Genomic DNA, 19,466 nt, shown 5'->3' with positions numbered 1-19,466 from the left:
CCTCAGCCTCCCAAGTAGCTAGAACTACAGGCACCCACACCACGCCTGGCTAATTTTTGTATTTTTAGTAGAGACGGGGTTTCACTATGTTGGCCAGGCTGGTCTCGAACTCCTTACCTCGTGATCCACCCGCCTTGGCCTCCCAAAGTGCTGGGATTACAGGCGTGAGCCACCACGCCTGGCCTATACCTGATATTTCTTACGCTTTGATTACAAATTCCACTGAGGAGACAGCAGATGCTGAAAGTCTGAAGAAGTAGAAGTGACACATCAAAACTCAGCAAAGTATATCCTGTTTTTGTTCATTCAGGCTACTATAACAAAAATACCATACCCTGGATGCTTATAAACAACAGAAATGTATGTTTCCCAGTCCTGGAGGCTAGGATGTCCAAGATCAAGGTACCAGCACATGCAGCGTCTGTTGACAACCTACTTCTTGGTTCATAGGTGGCTGTCTTTTCTCTGTGTCCTCACATGCTGCAAAGGGCAAGGGATCTCTCTGGGTCTTTTATAAGGACACTAAATTCCATTCCTGCTGGCAGAGCCCTCATGACCTAATGACATCAACAATGCCCTCACATCTTAATAGCATCATCTTGGGAGTTAGGTTTCCACACATGAATTGTAGGAGGACATTCAGTTTATAGCATATGCATAAGCAATTAAGGAGCAAAAAGAAGAGACTATGGGCATCTCCTAGATAGGAAATTGAAATTCAGAAACCATAAGTAACTCAGTCAGGTGTGAGAAATGTGGAGCCTCCTTCCTATTATACTCTGCAGGAACAATTTAAAGTTCCTTTATGTGTAATTGTCGGGATAGCAGCTCTAAACGTTAGATCATTCTTATCAGATAATATAAAAATGCAACATGATTCAATCTGGTCAATTTTGTTCTTTCCACCTAAAATAATTCTTCATTAAAATATAGTTTTAATTTAGTGAACTAATTCTTTAAACTGAATAAAAACACTGTTACAATGTGAAGGAAAAGTAGAAAGCTTACATAATATATGTAATGTGGACTGTCACCAATCACCCCTAACTGTAAATACATGCTACAGATGTTTTCTTACTTGTCTGAGTTGGAGCCCTGAATTGTACCCAGGTGTGTCCACTCTGAAAAGCTGTACCTCTGGGCTAGCACAGAAACAAACAGTAATCAGAAGGGGTGACTAACCTATTTCTCACCTTGGTTCTTCTGAATAAACTCAGAATTTAATCTCACGATCAATATATTGATGCAGATCTCGGCTCACTGCAACCTTCCCCTGCCAGGTTCAAGTGATTCTCCTGCCTTAGCCTCCTGAGTAGCTGAGATTACAGGCGCCTGCCACCACGCCCAGATAATTCTTATATTTTCAGTAGAGATAGGGTTTCGCCATGTTAGCCAGGCTGGTCTCAAACTCCTGACCTCAGGTGATCCACCTGCCCTGGCCTCCCACAGTGCTGGAATTACAGGCGTGAGCCACCACACCCGGCCTCCAGACTTTTTATAGTCTTCTATCTCTTCTGTTTTGTTTCTCTTGTGGTTCTGTTTTGAGGCTTTCACATTTTAATCAGGATGTGTACTTATCACAGCTACTTCTGGAAGGCTTGCTGCTGATGTAATTTATTACTCTCTTTACCTCAATTTTTAGTAAAGAAAGCTCTTTGAAAATGTTTTTCTCTTACTCTAACTATATTCTCAGGAGTTTAATACTACTTGCCCCAAATCCTGGGTTGTTTCCCTTTTGTTCACTTTGGACATTTGTCTAAAGACCTCTGTTAGTAGATGAATATTGCCTTTGAACAAATAAAAATATTTGAACACAGTTTTACATTGATCTATTTTAATGAACCAAAGCAAATTTTGCATGAGTGTGCAGTAATAGATTTCCAATGAGACTTTTAAAGTCAGTTTTAAAATCTGCACTTTAGAAAAAATCAACTGTGATCTATAAAGGATCAAAATGGAAATGATTTGAAGATTAATTTCTTGTGCCATGCCAATGCAACACTGTACCATTGCCAACGCCACAAAGATGTTTAGCTTTCCTAAACCTCCTCCTGTGAAACTGATCTTCAAGCCAAGTTAAACTTGTTTCCTTCATAGAAATAGTTATAGGGACAAATGACTTTAAGCAATAGGATGGATCCAGCCTTCAAGGTGACATGTATTCACCTTAGCTCCAAAGCCAATGAAGTAAACCAAAGGATCCTTTTTTTGAACTGTCCTAAGCCATTCCAAAATTATTTGTTTTATCTCATGGAAAATGTTTTGAACCTCAAGTCCCTTAAAACATAGTGCAGTTATTAACAAAGTCAAGGAGTTAAAAGGCAGTCTGCCTGCAGAATCTGCTGAACAATGTGTCAACCTTAGGGATATAGTTAAAAACTGGAATGGATCTGGCCAATTCCTTTGGTCCCAGAGAAATTCCTAAACCACACTGTACTTTGAAGCAATTTTCCAGGCACCCCTCTTTGCAAGTTCTGCATTGCTTCAGGGTCCTGACTTCTAAGGTTTATTTTAAGATATTCTAAAAAGGGATTAGAAATCGGAGGATGAAGGGTGGGAGGAGGGAGAGAACACTAGGCTTAAGACCTGGATGGTGAAATAATCTGTAAAACAAACCCCCATGACACCTGTGTAATAAAGCTGCATACGTACCCATGAACTTCAAAGAAAAGTAGAAAAAAAAGATAGAAATCACAAGTCAGTTGACCACAGAAAATCCCTTCAGCCTAAACTCCACCTGGAATATGAAAATGGGCCCCAATGACAGATAATAATTAAATGGTCCATGGTTGATTATGATAATGCAAGCACATTGGAGAACAGTTAAAAAATGGTAACTAAGAAATTGTGGAGATGTATGGTTCTAAGAAGAATCAGGGAATTTTGTTATCCTTTCCCCACACCCTGGGCACAGTGTTGTGTTGGCATTAATTACAGTGGAGCTTTTAATAAAATTGAACAATATTTTGGAACAAACTGAAGGCAACCAGTGAAGGCAACAAGTCTATCCTCAAATCTCTAACTTTAGATACTGTGTGACTCTGGTGGCTCTCTTTAGAATGTCTGTGGAATGTGCGGCTATTTAGTGCCTATTGTTCTCAAGTGGTAGCTTGAGAGGGCTCCAAACACAAGAGGACAAATCTCATTCAACAATATTATAAAGTTTAATAAAATTTCTGATTCATAATAAAAATATACTCCTAATTTATCTCATTTCATAAGCTGTTGTTTTTAAAGGGTTACTAGGCAACAAATACATTTTTAAATAAAATGCTATGTGATGTTTGGATTGGGGTACAAAGCTAATATAAAACAAAGGTTGAAATTTTAAATGTACTAATGCATTAAAAGTTTGCGTTAATTTCAGAATCTAATATTTGAAATTCTTGTAGTTTTAAAAAGTAATCAGTTGGTTTATTTTCATACTTCTGTATGTTGTTTTCATATGAATTTCGTCATTACTCAGAAATCATTTTTCAGACCTGTTAGTGCTTTTCCGCAAATATATATGATCTTTATTTCCAATGAATGGAAAATTAATCTGAATGTAATATTTATTATAGGTTCTCATTTGATACTGGCTTTTAAAAAGCCATCTTTATGAGCTGTACAATACTTCATATAACTGGAACATGTAAATCTTAATGATCATCTTTATGCAAATTATCAGAATATTATAGTTTTTATGCTCCTCAGTAATTATTTGTATTTCAACATCAGTGGTCCTTGTGCGTTCTTCTTTTATGGATGTATGACTAGAAGGAAAAAAGTAATTCCTAGTGGTGTAATGGCCAAAACCACTAGTGGCGCTCTTCTTGGAGATAAAGATACTCATCACATTCCTCCCATGTATTAACTGCAAGCAAGATCACCCTGTAGGCACTCAGGGCTTCTCAGACTGTGTGCATTTAAAGGGAAACATATGGAAAATATTTCACTTACTTTTCATTCACTCTCTGACTACCCACAATGTGCCAGGCATCTGCATCCAAAGAGGAGAAAATGCCATCTTGCCATATGCCCAAAAGCAGCAGCTCTAAATCCAGCTGAACAAGAAACTGTGCAAAGGATCCCACCAAGCATGCTTCTGCTCACTGAACATCATTGTTTTCTTCCTAAAAACAAAATGTGGCTGGGCACGATGGCTCACCCCTGTAATCCCAGCACTTTGGGGAGCCAAGGTGGGTGGATCACGAGGTCAGGAGTTTGAGACTAGCCTGGTCAATATGGTGAAACCCCCATCTCTACTATAAATACAAAAAAACAAAAATTAGCCGGGCATGGTGGCGCACGCCTATAGTCTCAGCTACTCCAGAGGCAGAGACAGAAGAGTCGCTTGAACCTGGGAGATGGAGGTTGCAGTGAGCCGAGATTGTGCCACTGCACTCCAGCCTGGGTGACAGTGCAACACTCCGTCTCAAAAAAAGAAAAAAAAATGCATGCACTCTTTCCCAAAACACACTAACTCAATGTCTCATCTAGTCATGACTCCAGGATTCTGGGCAATGCAAGGTTGTCCCTACAGCCAGTCCAGATGTGACTCTTCATGAGGTAGAAACCTATGACCCAATGCACACTTGTGAAATGAGATGGGATAAACAGTTTCAGAGCCTCCTTGCTATGTGGAATGAGGCATTTGATTATTTGTACCTAATTATAGGTACCTAATTATTTGATTAGGTAGCAATTTTGCACTCTGGGAGGGGGCCACCCATCCATTGTTATCTGAAGTGATGTCATTTTCTGGGAGTTTTCCAATTTTCTATCGTCTGCCTTTTGACTCCACCTCTGAAGCGAGCATGGGAGTATACACCTTTAGGAGCTAAGAAACTTCTTCAGATGCTTTCTGCCCTAGAAACTCAAGGATGACTTATAAGCTCCAAAAGCGATTGACTTTAGAGAAGTTTTGGATTTCTTTGGCAGTATAACTCTTTAAAACTTTGCAGTTTTGTGATCTATTTGATTTTACTCGGTTCCGTGGGCCAGTAGTTACACCCACAGTTTTTTGTTTTTTTGTTTTTTTTTTTTTCTAGAAGTACTTCTCTTCAATCCTAAGCCTCCTGCTGTTTCTCTCTCAGATCTTATGCCCTCAGGTTTTGGTGGGAGAACCACCCCTTTGCTGTCTTTTCCCTGAACCATTTCTCTATTAAGCAAGCATATTGGGCTTCACCTTCGAGTAGACCTTTACTCTGAGATGCTTTCAACCACTCACAGGCTTTAAGAAAGGGCATGTAGCTCAAAGGCTTATCATTTTTATTTTATTGGTATTGACTTGGAGTTGAGAAGCAGTTGCCTTTTTCAACCTTGAAAAGCTCCAAGTTTTAAATACACTCTATTTCCTTTTGATCCTGTGTGCAAACTGACCAATTCTTTTTTTTAATATCCTGCCAAATACAGCCTATGGCAACTAACATATGCTGATAAATTTGTTAATATTCTATCTTCCAACTCCTTTTCCTAGGGTGGATATTTTCTAATCCATTCACCAAGTTACTACAGGTGATGTTTGAACCAAATATTTCCCTACTGCATAAAATGGATCAGCCTCTACCCAATGCCCAGTTCATTTCCTTTCCCTTGCTGACTGAGCACCAAGACGGTGACACATAGCATCACCCTTCTCAGCTGACGTCTATTCCTTATTTCTTTTATTTTTTTCAAATTAGACAGGAAATGTTAGGCATGCAGCTATAACAATCTCAAAATTTCAGTGTCTTAACCCAACAGATTTTTTTTTCTCAATTACACAGTGAGTCTGCAGAATGGCTCTGTGAATCATCGACATCACATATTCAGACTGATGCAGGCACCATGTTGCTATTTGCTATTATATTGGCCCATTTATGGTGTTTTCCACATAGTGGGACTCAAAAACATGTTCATTGAATGGAATGGATGATGTGAGATGAAGGAATGGAATGAGTTAGATGACAGATGTCAAAAATAACCCCGAGGTTTGTTACATGGATTGAATAAGAAATAACTGCCTGCTGACAACCCTGGGTCACCTTTGGCAAAAGTTGCCTGCAGGCTACCATCAGCAGGGATTCACAAGCTGTGTACTCAGCATGAGACCACTCAAGGAGGCTTTCCTCTGCAGCAATGAGGAAATAGCTTCGTTTTAAGGAAATAAGTCTGCCCATCTGCAGGCCCCACCTCTGTCAGTAGGAGCCACACCAGGGACACTGTGCTCCCAGAAGGACCCCCCATCCCAACCTCCCTTTAGTTCTCACGCTTTTCCACAGAGCATCAGCATGGGGCTGTCAGAATTAATCTCAACATGCCCTTTATCTCTGTCCACGTCAGCTACATGCTCTTTCTCCTGCCTCTTTTATCTCTAGAATCTAATATCTTGGGCTTTATAATGGTCTTTCCAACTCCTTCTCACGCCCCTGCACACATCCTGATACTCTTTTTATGCTACTAGAACTCATCATCAAGCAAAATTCTTGATGTCACTTCCCTCTGCAGCTATTGTGCCAGGTATTTCTCTTCTTGATCTAAAAAAAAATTACAAAATAAATAACTTCTAGATTGAGTTGTCTATATTTAACTGTCTGCACTGACTCCAACTTCTGTTTCTCTTCTCTCCTGTTTTCTCTTGCACCTATTCAAGCTGTCATTTGTCTTCCAACAAAGACAATAAGGGAAGCCTAACAAAAACTTTCCTTATTAAGGGAGCTAATGCTACCTTAAGAGAAAGGTAACAGCAACTTTCTAACAAAACTTTCCTTATTAAGGTAGCTAATGCTCTCCAGGTTGGAAAATCTTACAATCAATTTTTGGACCTCATTTGACTTGAGCTTTGCTGGCATGAAAAAGTCGGCTACTCTCTCCTCCTTGAAACATTTTTTGTTCTTGGCTTTCAGCATATTGCACATTTTTCTGGTTTCTTCTTCCTTAAGTGTCTGTTACGTCTTAGTTGCCTTCCCTGTTTGTTTCTCAAATATTGAATTGTGGGAGTATCTCAGGTCTTAGCCCTTAAATGTCTTTTTTTCTACCTACTCAGACTTCTTGGTGATCTCATTTAGTTCCATGACTTTAAAAGGAATCAATATGCTGTTGACTGCCACATTTATAAGTCCAATCTGAATTTCTCTCCTGAATACCAAGCTCATATAGTGAACTGCCTATTCATCCATCCACTTCAATAATTTTAAGAATCTAAGGATTATTTCTAAAACTGAGCGCTTGTTATTTTCCTCTATATCTGCTTTTCTCATAGTCTTCATCATCTCACTACATGATAAATCCATTTTTCCAGTTGTGAAGGCTAAAAATTTTGTATTCATCTTTAATTTCTCTTTCCCTCATACCCTGCTTGCAAGTCTTGTAGGCTTTCCTGAATCTATCCTAAATGTGAATGATTCTCATCACCACCATTCCCCACTCCACTGCTATATTGATCCTACTTACCATTCCTCTTCTCCTGTTATTCATTTCCACTGCTTCTCCTCGACTCTTTTACTTTTTTTAGTGACAACTTTATTTTTGTATTTTACTCAATGCCTCCTAATAAGTGTTCATTTGACGCTATTCTACCTTACGTACCTTGTACTTTATTTTTCATTCCTAGGTTTATTTTGTCTTTTTCCACTTCTTTTTCTAATTCATGCTATTCTTTTCATTTTTCCTACAGTTTTTGTTCATTTCCATTCTTAGTTTATGAATTTTTGATTCAAGTTTATATTTTACACCCTCAATGATTGAACACATTCAACTACTTTTGGAGTGTACTCATAGTTTTCTTCTGCTGCATGTTACTTTTGGGGATTGAGGTGTGGTAGGAGTTTATTTTCCTTAATTTATTTGAATTTGTGTGAATTTTCTTGTCTTGAATTTCTGCAGCAGTTCTCTATGGACTTTTATTTTCTTTGCTGATTTTTATGATATCGGGATGATGTATAAGGGTCCTAGTTCGTTGTTTGGCTGGATTTGATCATTCCGCAATGTATGTGACTCAAAGCATCATGTTGTACATGATAAATGCATAAAATGTATATCTCAGTCTTTACAAAATTAAATATTTGAACAAAAAAGTTTAAAACACAGCATCTGACTACTCAATAGTTAACAGAGTTTGTAATTAAAAGTACTGTGTCAATGAAAAAAGTCCTAGTTTAATACTGCCCTTTTTCTGTCATTTTCATAAGGCCCAGGAAGTATGGTAGGGTTTTGTTTGCTTGCCTTTTGTGATAGGGATCGTCAGTTCCCTGATACTGTGGCACCATTTTACTAACAGGACCCTAAATCTTCTACTTTTTCTTCTTTTCCCTCTACCACCCAGTTGCTACGGGGTGTTTCTTCCTCTCTCTTTGCTTTTATTCTTTTCCCTTCAACTTTTATTTTAGGTTCAGGGGAGTGCATGTGCAGGTTTGTTACATGGGTAAATTGCAGATTATTTTGTCACCCAGATAATGAGCAAAGTACCCGACAGGTAATTTTTTGATCCTCTCCCTCCTCCCACTTTCCACCCTCAAGTAGGCCCTGGTGTCTCTTGTTCCCTCCTCAGTGTCCATGTGTACTTCGTGTTTAGCTCCCACTTAAAAGAGAACATGCAACATTTGGTTCTCTGTTTCTGCATTAATTCTAATAGGATATTAGCCTCCAGCTGCATCCATGCTGCTACAAAGGACATCATTTTGTTTTTTTATGGCTGCGTAGTCTTTCATGATATAAGCTATACAACTGGAAGACTTGCTCCTCTAAACCCAATGTGTTTTTTAAATCACACGCTTGGCCTTTTATATAACACCCGTCCTTTATACCAGATGTCCTTCGAAATCTCTTCCTTCGTACGTTTTCAGTACTTTCAGGTTACTGGTGGATCTAATCTTTCTGGTGGTTGCTCCAACTCTCTCTGGGACCCCTTCCTGCACCCTCCCTCTGACCCTCCTGCTCTTCTTCTCGGTTGGCTTTTGACAGATCAGCATTCTCTGCCTTGAGATTTTTTTTCCCCCTTCACGTTAATAATCAGGAAATTCCTATTTAATTTTTTAAGCTTCAAGTAGATTTAATCACACCATATTCCTTATATATATTTCTAATTGTTTTCATAGATCATATCCCATTAATTTGCATGCTTGGAAGCTTTCCTATTAGAAAGGAATAAAATATTTGGCCTTTATATTTGTTTTGGTGTTTTATTACTGACATAACAAATTGCCACACACAGTAGCAGAAAGCACCACAAATTTATTATCTTACAGTTCTGAAGGACAGAAGTCCAACACTGGTCCTCCTCGGAAGAAAATCGAGCCGTTATCAATTTCATTTTTTTCAACTTATTTATTTATTGTTATCAACTTGATTTTCCTTCCTTTCAGGAGGCTCTGGAATAAATACACTTTCAGATTTGTTGGTGTCCTTTGGCCAAATTCAGTTCCATGTTCAATAGGGACTAATGTCAAAATGTTTTTGTAACAAATTTGGTATAGAGAAACAGTTTTAGAGCTCTATATGATTTCAGACTTCCGGTTTGGATATCCATATCATTGGCTATGTTTTCATATTCCTGCACACAGCTCTTCCTGTCTGTTTCTCTCTCAACTGCCAACCACCTCAGAGAGTTGCACAGAAAGCAATTGCTTTTGGGGTCTTAGGAAAGTATGACTAAGATAAAGGGTCTTGATAGCACCTCTTCCTCAAAAAGTTGTCTGCTTGATTATTGTATTCTTGAGAAGCCTAAAAAACTTGTGCATCAAATTATTATTATTATTTTTTTTTTGAGACGGAGTCTTACTCTGTCACCAGGCTGGAGTGCAGTGAAATGATCTCAGCTCACTGCAACCTCCGCCTCTCGGGTTCAAGCGATTCTCCTGCCTCAGCCTCCCAAGTAGCTGGGATTATAGGCGCCTGCCACCATGCCCAGCTAATTTTTGTATTTTTAATAGAGACAGGGTTTCACCATGTTGGCTAGGATGGTCTCAATCTCTTGACCTCGTGATCCTCCCACCCCGGCCTCCCATAGTGCTGGGATTACAGGAATGAGCCACCGTGCCTGGCCTGTGCATCAAATTTTCTATTGGCATCTATTAAGAATTCTCCCCCAATGCTGGCTTTCCATCACAGAAATGCATTCATTTTCAAGGTGAGCTTCCAAGTTGTTGGAAAGGATCCTTTTTAAGCCCATAATTTTTTAAAAATAACCAATTCCCATCTTTGCCCCCCCAACACACACACACACACACTCTCTCTCTCTCTCTCTCTCCACCGTTCTTTTCAGATCATTTACTGGTGTCCATTTCTGTTCTTTCTTGTTTTCTCTGGATTGTTTTAAGCTCTTGTGTCATTCACTAACCTCCATATTAAGAATTTTACAACGAATTCTTGTCAGGCAAAAAAGCAGCACATTTGATTGTTCTATCAATTGCTGCTATTTGTCATTTGTTACTTTGGAAAATAGGTAGGGGCAATTTTCTCTCTGGCCATGTTTGAAAGCCTAATCTCACTCCTTCAATTCATAAAAGAAGTAGCAGAATAAGGTTTTCTCTATTGAGTCCAGAAAGTTGATGTATCAACCTGCTGTTAAATCAAGGAAAACAAGTTATGATTATCTGCATCAAAGATGCATTTAGGTGATAACACATTTCCTTGGCTCTAAGTTGACTTTTTCTAAGATTCCACTGTCACATCTATATAGAAAATAAAAATTTAATCAAGTGCTGATCACAAATAAAATTAGAAGAGTTTATGCAAAACCTTCAGGTTGCATAAATATTCCTAATGAGGTAGAAAGAAAAAATAGCCAATAAAATAAGAAACCTTTTTTGAATAGATGATATTTTATCATTACCTAAGTTCAATAGAGAACATGTCAAGCAGTGCTGTTTCTCTTTCTAAAGATCTATTTTTTCTAGCTAAGCAAGACTTATAAGCTCTACTTAAATGGAGACAATAGAGACCTCTAAATATCCTCCAAGAGACTACTCACCAAATCATTTGCATTTGGCTTTAGAATTTGTTTTTAATTTCTGGGAATAAACTGCAAATTATATATACTCAATTGTTCCATATTTATGTATTCGTTTCCATAACCAGATGCTGTTCTAGGGTACAGGGTGACTAGATCAAGTAAGTTTCCTGCACTCCAATTTCTTAAAGTTGACTGGGAAAAGGCAGAACAATAGCTCATTGATACTTAGGGGCGTCTACGGCCATACCACCCTGAATGCACCCAATCTCATCTGATATTTAGGGGCTATGATAAAATTCTCTACAGTGTTATGGAAATGTAGAGGAAAGGTGTCACATCTAAACATGGGTCTGAAGAGCTAAACTGAGAAGGCCATATTTGAACCACATTTTAAAGGACTATTAGGTATCAGTGAACTTTGTGGAAGGGAGGAAATGAGGGGCACTCCACAGAAAGGAAATAAATGCACTTCCTACTTAGAAAATTAATCGTACTGCCATCTCTACACTGGTCAACTCTACAAATCTGACTTCAACAGAAAATGCTTGTTCCTGTAGGCTAACCAGAGATCCATGCTTTTGATCTTTGCTGAAGCAAGCGTTTAGGTGGTTTTGTTTGTTAGTTAGTTTGTTTTGTTTTGTTTTGATGGAGTTTTGCTCTTGTTGCCCAGGCTGGAGTACAATGGCGTGATTTCAGCTCACCGCAAGCTCCGCCTCCCGTGTTCAAGCTATTCTCCTGCCTCAGACACCCGAGTAGCTGGGATTACAGGCGCGCACCACCACGCCCAGCTAATTTTGTATTTTTAGTAGAGACGGGGTTTTGCCATGTTGGCCAGGCTGGTCTCAAACTCCTGATCTCAAGTGATCCGCCCGCCTCAGCCTCCCAAAGTGCTGGGATTACAGGTGTGAGCCACTGCGCCCGGCAGTGTTTAGGTTTTAACTGGTTTCTTGTCTTCCTACTATTAAAAAAAAAGCCGGGGCGCGGTGGGGAAACAAAAGTCCGTAAAACATCAGCAAGGCCAGTTAAGTAGAAAATCACGCCAGTTTTCAAGAATGAAAGCATCATCAAAATGTCTTATATTTTAATAGTTCTATAAATTTTAAATGACAATAAGGGAGAGTTTTATATTCCCTAAGCAATAGCCTGTAAGGGAAACATTTTTCTTCACTTCACAGCAAAGCATGTATTTAAGACGTTAATAAATATGAAAACAACCTTTATCATCAAATCATAGCAAATCTGCACAGAACATAAGAATTAGATAGAATTAAGAATTTCTGCTTATGCTGAAGACAAAACAGGATTATTTTGTCTACATTTTCCAAAGATTATTAATAAGAGCTAACTCCAGTGGGAACTAGATACAATGATTTATTTTCACACAAAAAAGTCTTACTTGCATCTTCTAATAAAATAACATGAAACTGATGCAGTGCTATTTTTAATTCTGCTATGTAATTTGGGGCTGATAGCATATTTTCTGTATCTATCTATATATATATGATGAAAACTTTTTCACTCTGTTTTCAAATATAGCTCATTTTGAATCATTTAACTTTAATGTCATTATCTTAAGGACTAAATTTAGTAAAAGCAATAAAGCTTGAATCTAATTATTTAGTCAATAGACATTTATTAAAGGCCTTCTATTTAAATACTTCTTTTCTGATCCCTTCTTATCAGAATTAAAAGTAACACTGCATCAGTCCCATGTCACTGTATTGTAAGACACCATACTTTCCCCAGAATTCTGTGGAGAAATGGAAAGACACTGAAACACAGGGATGGGGCCACCAGCTTTGACTGAATTGGTTTTGGACTCCCATCATTTTCTCTGCAGTCAGTCAACCCATTTGTCACATAATTCACCATTTAATTTAATCTCTAGTCTCCATTTGTCTTATTATTCCCAAATGCCTTTCAATTTTCCTTTTGGAAATTACCAAATTTCTTCATTTAACTAATCCTCTATATAATGAAAATATTATTTGTGTTTCTAGTCCAGAGAAAAAGTTATTTACTCAATTAAAAATTTGAACATAGCTGCAAGCTATCTGAAAAAGGCATCTTAATGAAAAAGCACTTCATCCTGAAGAGAAAAATATAAAACTTTATAGAACACTTTAATGTCTTTATTCTCCCATAATGAAATTTAATTATTTACACATTATGTGTAGACTGAAAAGTCTGAAAGATAAAGCAAATTACAAAAGGCACTCGGTCTATGAGAAAATACACATTTTAAAATGCAGTGGGTGGGTTCAGATTATTGCATTTGTATTGAATCTCAGTTCTGTAAAAAAAAAAATATAAAAATGAAAGGTGAAAGATAATTTAGAGAAAAACAGCAATTAAATAGTGATAGAAAAAAATTAACATGCAATACATAGAGCTTGCCTAAGAAAGAAGAATTAAAAAGCATAGTTGTAATACTTGAAAGGTGGTGACTGTCAAAAACAGATTTGTAAAACCAAAGCTTTGTCTAAAAGTCAAAGAAATTCAGCTTATGTGCAGCAAAACTGTTAGATCCAAGTATACAGACTACAAAGGTTAATACTTTCGAGGTGAGGTGAAGCTTTAGGACTGATCTAATTGAGCCAAATACTAGAAAATCATGAAAAGAATGAACTGATACTGTTTCTCACATTTTTCTATATCTCCAGCTGTTACGGGATGTCACACTTGCTACCCTGCAAATGTCTTTCCCTCTCCGCCCCAGGCATCTCCCTCACTCCTCCCAGACTCCTCCAACACACACTCATACACTCACAAAATATGAGTATGAATGCACACTCACACACACTCATCAAAACTGCTGTGTGCACACACACCCACACATTACAAACACACTGCTTTGCACACTCACACCTACATACTCGCACACACTGATACACATGCACACTCACTCACTAACACACACGTCATCATTTTCTCTCTGCTTGCCCTGATACTTTCACTCTGCTGAGCCTTTGACACAGTTCCTCAGTTTCTGCCTAGCTAGGCTAGCAGCCTTCCAGAGCACCATACACTAAACCCACCTGCCCATCCCACTAGACTCTATGATTATTGAGAGCAGAAATGGTGTGTTTTTCATATAATCTCCTAGCACAGTGCCTGGCATATGGAGAGTTCATAATAAATATTTGTTAAAGGAATGAGCCCTGAATTGTAAGAATCTCTCTTCCTCTCTCTCTCTCTTTGAAATAGTTTACAGTTCAGTCTTTAGTGTGACAGTATGTACTCTACTTTTATTATTCTTGCTATTCCCATTCTTATATGCTACTACACTACCAAAATGCTGAAGCACTGTCTGCCAAAGACATCTTTATCTGCTGGTAGGAGCCCATGAATACCTCTCATTGCTGTGATGGGAGACTTCTTTGTTCCAGCACTTACAGAAATTCTGCATTTAGTTCTGCTTGGAAGAGTCCACTCCAGTTTCATAGAAGCCTTTTACTGTATGATTGCTTTCTTTGTCTCATTAAACCCTAGGACAAAAGACTTAACACAAAGAAGGAGTGAATTATATATTTCTTAAATGTCTGGGCATGCACTGACTTACTGCTTAAAGAGAATATTGGCACCAAGGTGCTTTGGCATATTTAACGTTCTAATTTTTACTCCCAAATAGCACATTAGATATTTTCATCTTTATCTGTAGAGAACTGGAAATACTATTATGTAGAATAATGCAAAAAGGATTTTAATTGCGTGTGACTTTACATTATTTTTACATCGTGGAGTCTTGTGAAAAATTTAAAACATTAAAAATTTAAAAGAAAAACATACCTAATGTTAAATGATGAATTAATGGGTGCAGCACGCCAACATGGCACATGTATACATATGTAACAAACCTGCACGTTGTGCACATGTACCCTAAAACAAAGTATAATAAAAAAATAAAAATAAAAGAAAAACAATAATCGTAGTGTCTCCCTTGACAGAAATTTCAAACATTTCTTGATACATAGCATGTAAATTGGTTTAACCTATAATATTTTGGTTGACTGTTAGAAAATATTTTAAATCTTTTATACATTTTATAAATACTTATACATCTAAATAAAAGTATGTTCAATATATGCTTTTGTTGCTCCTGTAAAATTTTTCTATGAAGTCTGGCATTTGCTTCCTAGAAGAAAAAAGGTTTTTTGGGTTTTTTTGTTTTTTGTTTTTGTTATTTTAGTAAGCCATAGCCTCAGCAAATGGTGCACTTATTATATTGGTAGCCTTGTGGTTGGACAGGATTATTTTCTGGGTTCCTCAGGAAATGCCTGAGCAGATAATCCCAGGCCTCTGACTCCACCCAAGTGAGGGAGCCAGGCCCTCTTGAAAATCTTCCTGATCCTTGACATAGTATGATAGTGTGCCTTACACCAGTTAGGGGATGGTCCCTGATACATGCAAACTGTACTTTCGTAAATAAAAATGCTTTTCGTGATGGGAGCATTGGAACTATTATTTTTATTAGAACAGGATCCCATGGGGAACTGCATGTTCTTTTTTTGTTATTTTTTAAAGTATGTCATGGTCTTGAAAAAACTAAAAATAAATGACAAATTTGTCTTCACATCTCATTGATGAAACTTATTTTTGCTGCAAAGGCAGCGTGACTAAGCTTAGAAAGAAAACATTACCCAAATTTGATGGTGTTGACCATTAAGGAGAGCCCAGTGTTGGTATTCAGATCCCTAAAGTCAAGAAAACCTGTCACAGATAACTTTTCATGGGGCGTTTAAAATGCCAAGGCAAAGGGTGAGGTGTCATCCACAGAGAACAAGAGATTTACAGAGAATCCATATTAAACTGTTCTAGTACAGATTTATGCTGTATGGAAAAGTCAGAAACTTCTCTGGGCAGATGTCAATGGAAAGTTCTTATCCAATTTCTGTACAGTGATATTGGAGCTTGGCCTAAAATATTAAATCTGAGACCCCTTTTCAAATTTCTGCATAGTAAAATAGCTGGAAGACTTGGTTGATTTCCAATTCTGTTTTGACGCTGACCAATGATTTGAGACACAGATACGATCCTAACCCTCGGCTACCTCACTCGCACAGGGCTTACACCAAAGTCAAATTCACTTACGTTTATGAAAGCCTGTGAAAACTTTAGATATGACAGGATTTTGTGTTGACGTAACACATTCTAATGTTTTAAGCAAGAGGAAAATGTGATTATAAAGAAATTGGGAGGTAATAGAAAAAAAAAAGCAATGATCTAATCAACGTCTTAGGTAATTGGAATTTTCGAAAGAGAAGAGATACTTTTAAGATTCTACCCCAATTTTTTTTTTAAAAAAGAATAGCCTAATTTGTATTGTTTACAAAGAAAAATGATCACATTCTAGAGCTGATTTATGATCCATTACAATTCAGAATGACTTGGGGATCAGGTCTTCAACTCATACAAATCTAAGTCACTTTCAGGGAAACATTCATTTGTTTAATCTAACCTGACATTTTTTCAACTATTCACTTATATATTTTTTACTTTATATTTAGTTACTTAATTTACATTGACATAAAATTAAATGTATTTATCGTGTAAAGCATGTTTTGAAGTATATATATATGTATGTGTATATATATTAAATATGTGTGTTTGGGGGGGCGGGTAACTAAACCTGGCTAATTTATTATGTTAAGTAAATTTTCCTCCCTAAATAAAATCAATCTAAACTATGCTATATAAGAAACAAATATTCTCAGACTATTATTTGTAAATAAGGTAAAGTACTACAAATAAGATAAACCACTTAAAAATATAATGTCAGAGTAGGAAATCATTTTTGGGACTTATTTTCACTTCCTAATTACAGTTTTTGGTTGTTTTTTAAAGGCAGGTTTTTAACTCTTGCCAGTCACCTGGGAAAACTGTTCAGGGAATATTCTTCTTCCATCATTCCTAGGCAGCATTGCTTGACTGGTGATGTTGTGGTTACTTTCAGAGCTGGAGGCCGAGGAGTGGTGCAAGCACCTCTGCATGGAGTGTCTGGGGACCAGGCTCAATGACATCAGCCTTGGGGAGCCCGACCTTCTGGCGGCAGGAGTGCAGCGGGAACAGAACGGTAGGTGTAAGATTGCCTTCCATCACTTCAGAATACCCTTGTAATTGTAGAACTTTGAAACTGGAAAGGATCTCAGAAATGTTTCAGACCAATCATATTTTTTACATCAAAGAGGCCGAGTGCAGTGGTGCACACCTGTAATCCCTGCATTTTGGGAGCCCGAGGGTGACCCATCCCTTGAGGCTAGGAGTTCGAGACGAGCCTGGGCAACATGGTAAAACCTCATCTCTACTAAAAATACAAAGATTAGCTGGGTGTGGTGGCCCACGCCTGTAGTCCCAGCTTCTTGGGAGGGTGGAGCACAAGAATTGCTTGAACCTGGGAGGCAGAGGTTGCAATGAGCCAAGATCACACCACTGCACTCCAGCCTGGACAACAGAGTAAGACCCTGTCTCAGAAACATACATATAAAATAAACTGAACAGTTCAAGTTAGTAAGGAACTTTCCCACAGTGGTGTAACAACTGGAGAAAATGCTAAGGTACAACCCAGGTCTCCTGGCTTCTTGTCGGTGACATTGCGTTTTATCCTAATAACTAATAGGTTAACTTGTTCTAGAGAGGCTTTTGAATGGCTAGCATCCCTCCAGTTTCTTCTTTGAGACTTATTACAGATTTAGAGTCTATATTAACAGATTTGGCTTATCAGGTTATCGGTAGTTTTTAGGACATTTGGCTAATATTACAAGGAGGAAAGTAGTGAGTAAAATCTCAGGGTTTCACAAAACTGCGGTTTTTGTTTCTAATGGTGTTTACTTACTACACTGTTCTGTAGTTTAACAAGCATTTCTAACGTCTCATAACGATTTATGCTGCATGTTCTTGACTAGCGATTCTAAATAATAGAATTGGAGTATTATTCAGCCTGTCAATATTCATTGATTGTGAGCTCATTTTTAAAAATATTATCACCACCACCAGGTGATTGAATAGTGTGAAAATAGAAACTTTAAAGTGTTGCTAAGGTTTGATGATCAGTGTTTTGAAAGGTTGAAGGATATTGAGGAAACTTGACACTATTTATTAAGAAGAAATTCTGGGCCAGGCATGGTGGCTCACACCTGTAATCCCAGCACTTTAGGAGGCAGTGGTAGGTGGATTGCTTGAGCTCAGCAGTTCAAGACCAGCTTGCGCAACATGGTGAAACCCTGTCTCTACAAATTACAAAAATTAGCAGGCTGTGGTGGCATGTGCCTATAGTTCCAGCTACTCGGGAGGCTGAGGTGGGAGGATCGCTTGAGCCTGGGAGGCGGAGGTTGCAGTGAGCCAAGATTGGGCCACTGTAATCCAGCCTGGGTGACAGAGTGAGGCCATATCCCAAAGAAAGAAAAAGGAAAGAAATTCTTGAATTATCTGTGGGTCATAAACTAAATAGCATAGGTAAAAGAGCACATGATAGCACATGATGATTATAATCTCATCATTACTAATAACAATACTGTCAACAGCCACTGCTAGCTCATTGCTAGCCCATTGTAGCACTATTTTTTATTTGTTGCTAAAATGAAAAAAGTTTTTTTCTGCTCACTGATCATGAGCATATATAAGTTCCAAATATTGCTTCCATTTGAGTTTTTAAAAAGTCACAAATCATTTCTGTAGCTCTTTATCTAGCTTCTGGTTTATATTCCAGTTCCTTTCCCACACTCTCTCAAATTTCATCTCTGATTTGTTTTCTGAGAGCAGTGCTAAGCACACAGTTCATAATCATGCTGCTTAAAATGTATGCTCCCCATTCACAGTTTAAAAGGAAACACACCTTACTGATAAAAATTTGTCAAGTACTACATAAAGGAAATATGAAAAAAGTGAATAAATTAAGCTTGTAAATAGAAATACTGTGCCTCTTGTAGCATGGACTGTATGCTTTTTACTTTGAAGATTTGGAGATATATATGGTTTCCATCCAAATGTATAATGTACTTCTTTGGTTTATCACAATTTTATTTCTAATTTGATAAGTTCAAAGTAATTTGTCTAGAACATAAAGAGAAATTTTTAATATAGGTTTATTTTAGAATAGGACAAACAGAATAAAATGCCAAAGCTACATAAAAAGCAGGTTTCTTTAAAACACATACACACACACACACACAACACACATACACACACAAGTCAAAATAAAGAGGAGAAAAAATAATTCCTGTGTATACTTTACAGTGGACCTGAAATTATATCACCAATGCTATAAATGCTTTTCTTAATTATGTTTAATAATCCTAACTTCAAACAAAAGGATATATGTGCTTCAAAAATATAGTTAACAAATCTATGAGTAATTATTTAGCTGGAAAAGGTAATACTGGGTTTACTTAAATGGCCCACAAAGATATACAATATCCTATAAAGAAATTTGCAACTTTAGTACACATGCTGGGCGACAGACACATACTCACTAAGACTCTTCAATGTTTAGCATTAAAAGAAAATTCCTGGATGGGGAGGATTTCCTGTCCCTGGGAATCTCCTTCCCCTTGAA

The 19,466-nt window shown here is 37.6% G+C and overlaps 1 protein-coding gene across 1 annotated transcript in view; it reads left to right on the top strand.

Annotated features, from left to right (window-relative positions):
• Positions 1–19,466, top strand: part of DOK6 (docking protein 6) — a 426,698-nt gene that overhangs the window by 251,825 nt on the left and 155,407 nt on the right. Inside the window, exon 4 of the mRNA XM_055296826.2 lies at positions 16,869–16,988. Coding sequence (XP_055152801.2) covers positions 16,869–16,988 — 120 coding nt within the window. The remainder of the gene's footprint in view (positions 1–16,868; positions 16,989–19,466) is intronic.

Source organism: Symphalangus syndactylus, chromosome 1 (assembly GCF_028878055.3).
Source record: "Symphalangus syndactylus isolate Jambi chromosome 1, NHGRI_mSymSyn1-v2.1_pri, whole genome shotgun sequence".
NCBI lineage: Eukaryota > Metazoa > Chordata > Mammalia > Primates > Hylobatidae > Symphalangus > Symphalangus syndactylus.
The sequence above is the reverse complement of the archived record's forward strand: the minus strand, read 5'-3'. Positions and strand labels throughout refer to the sequence as shown.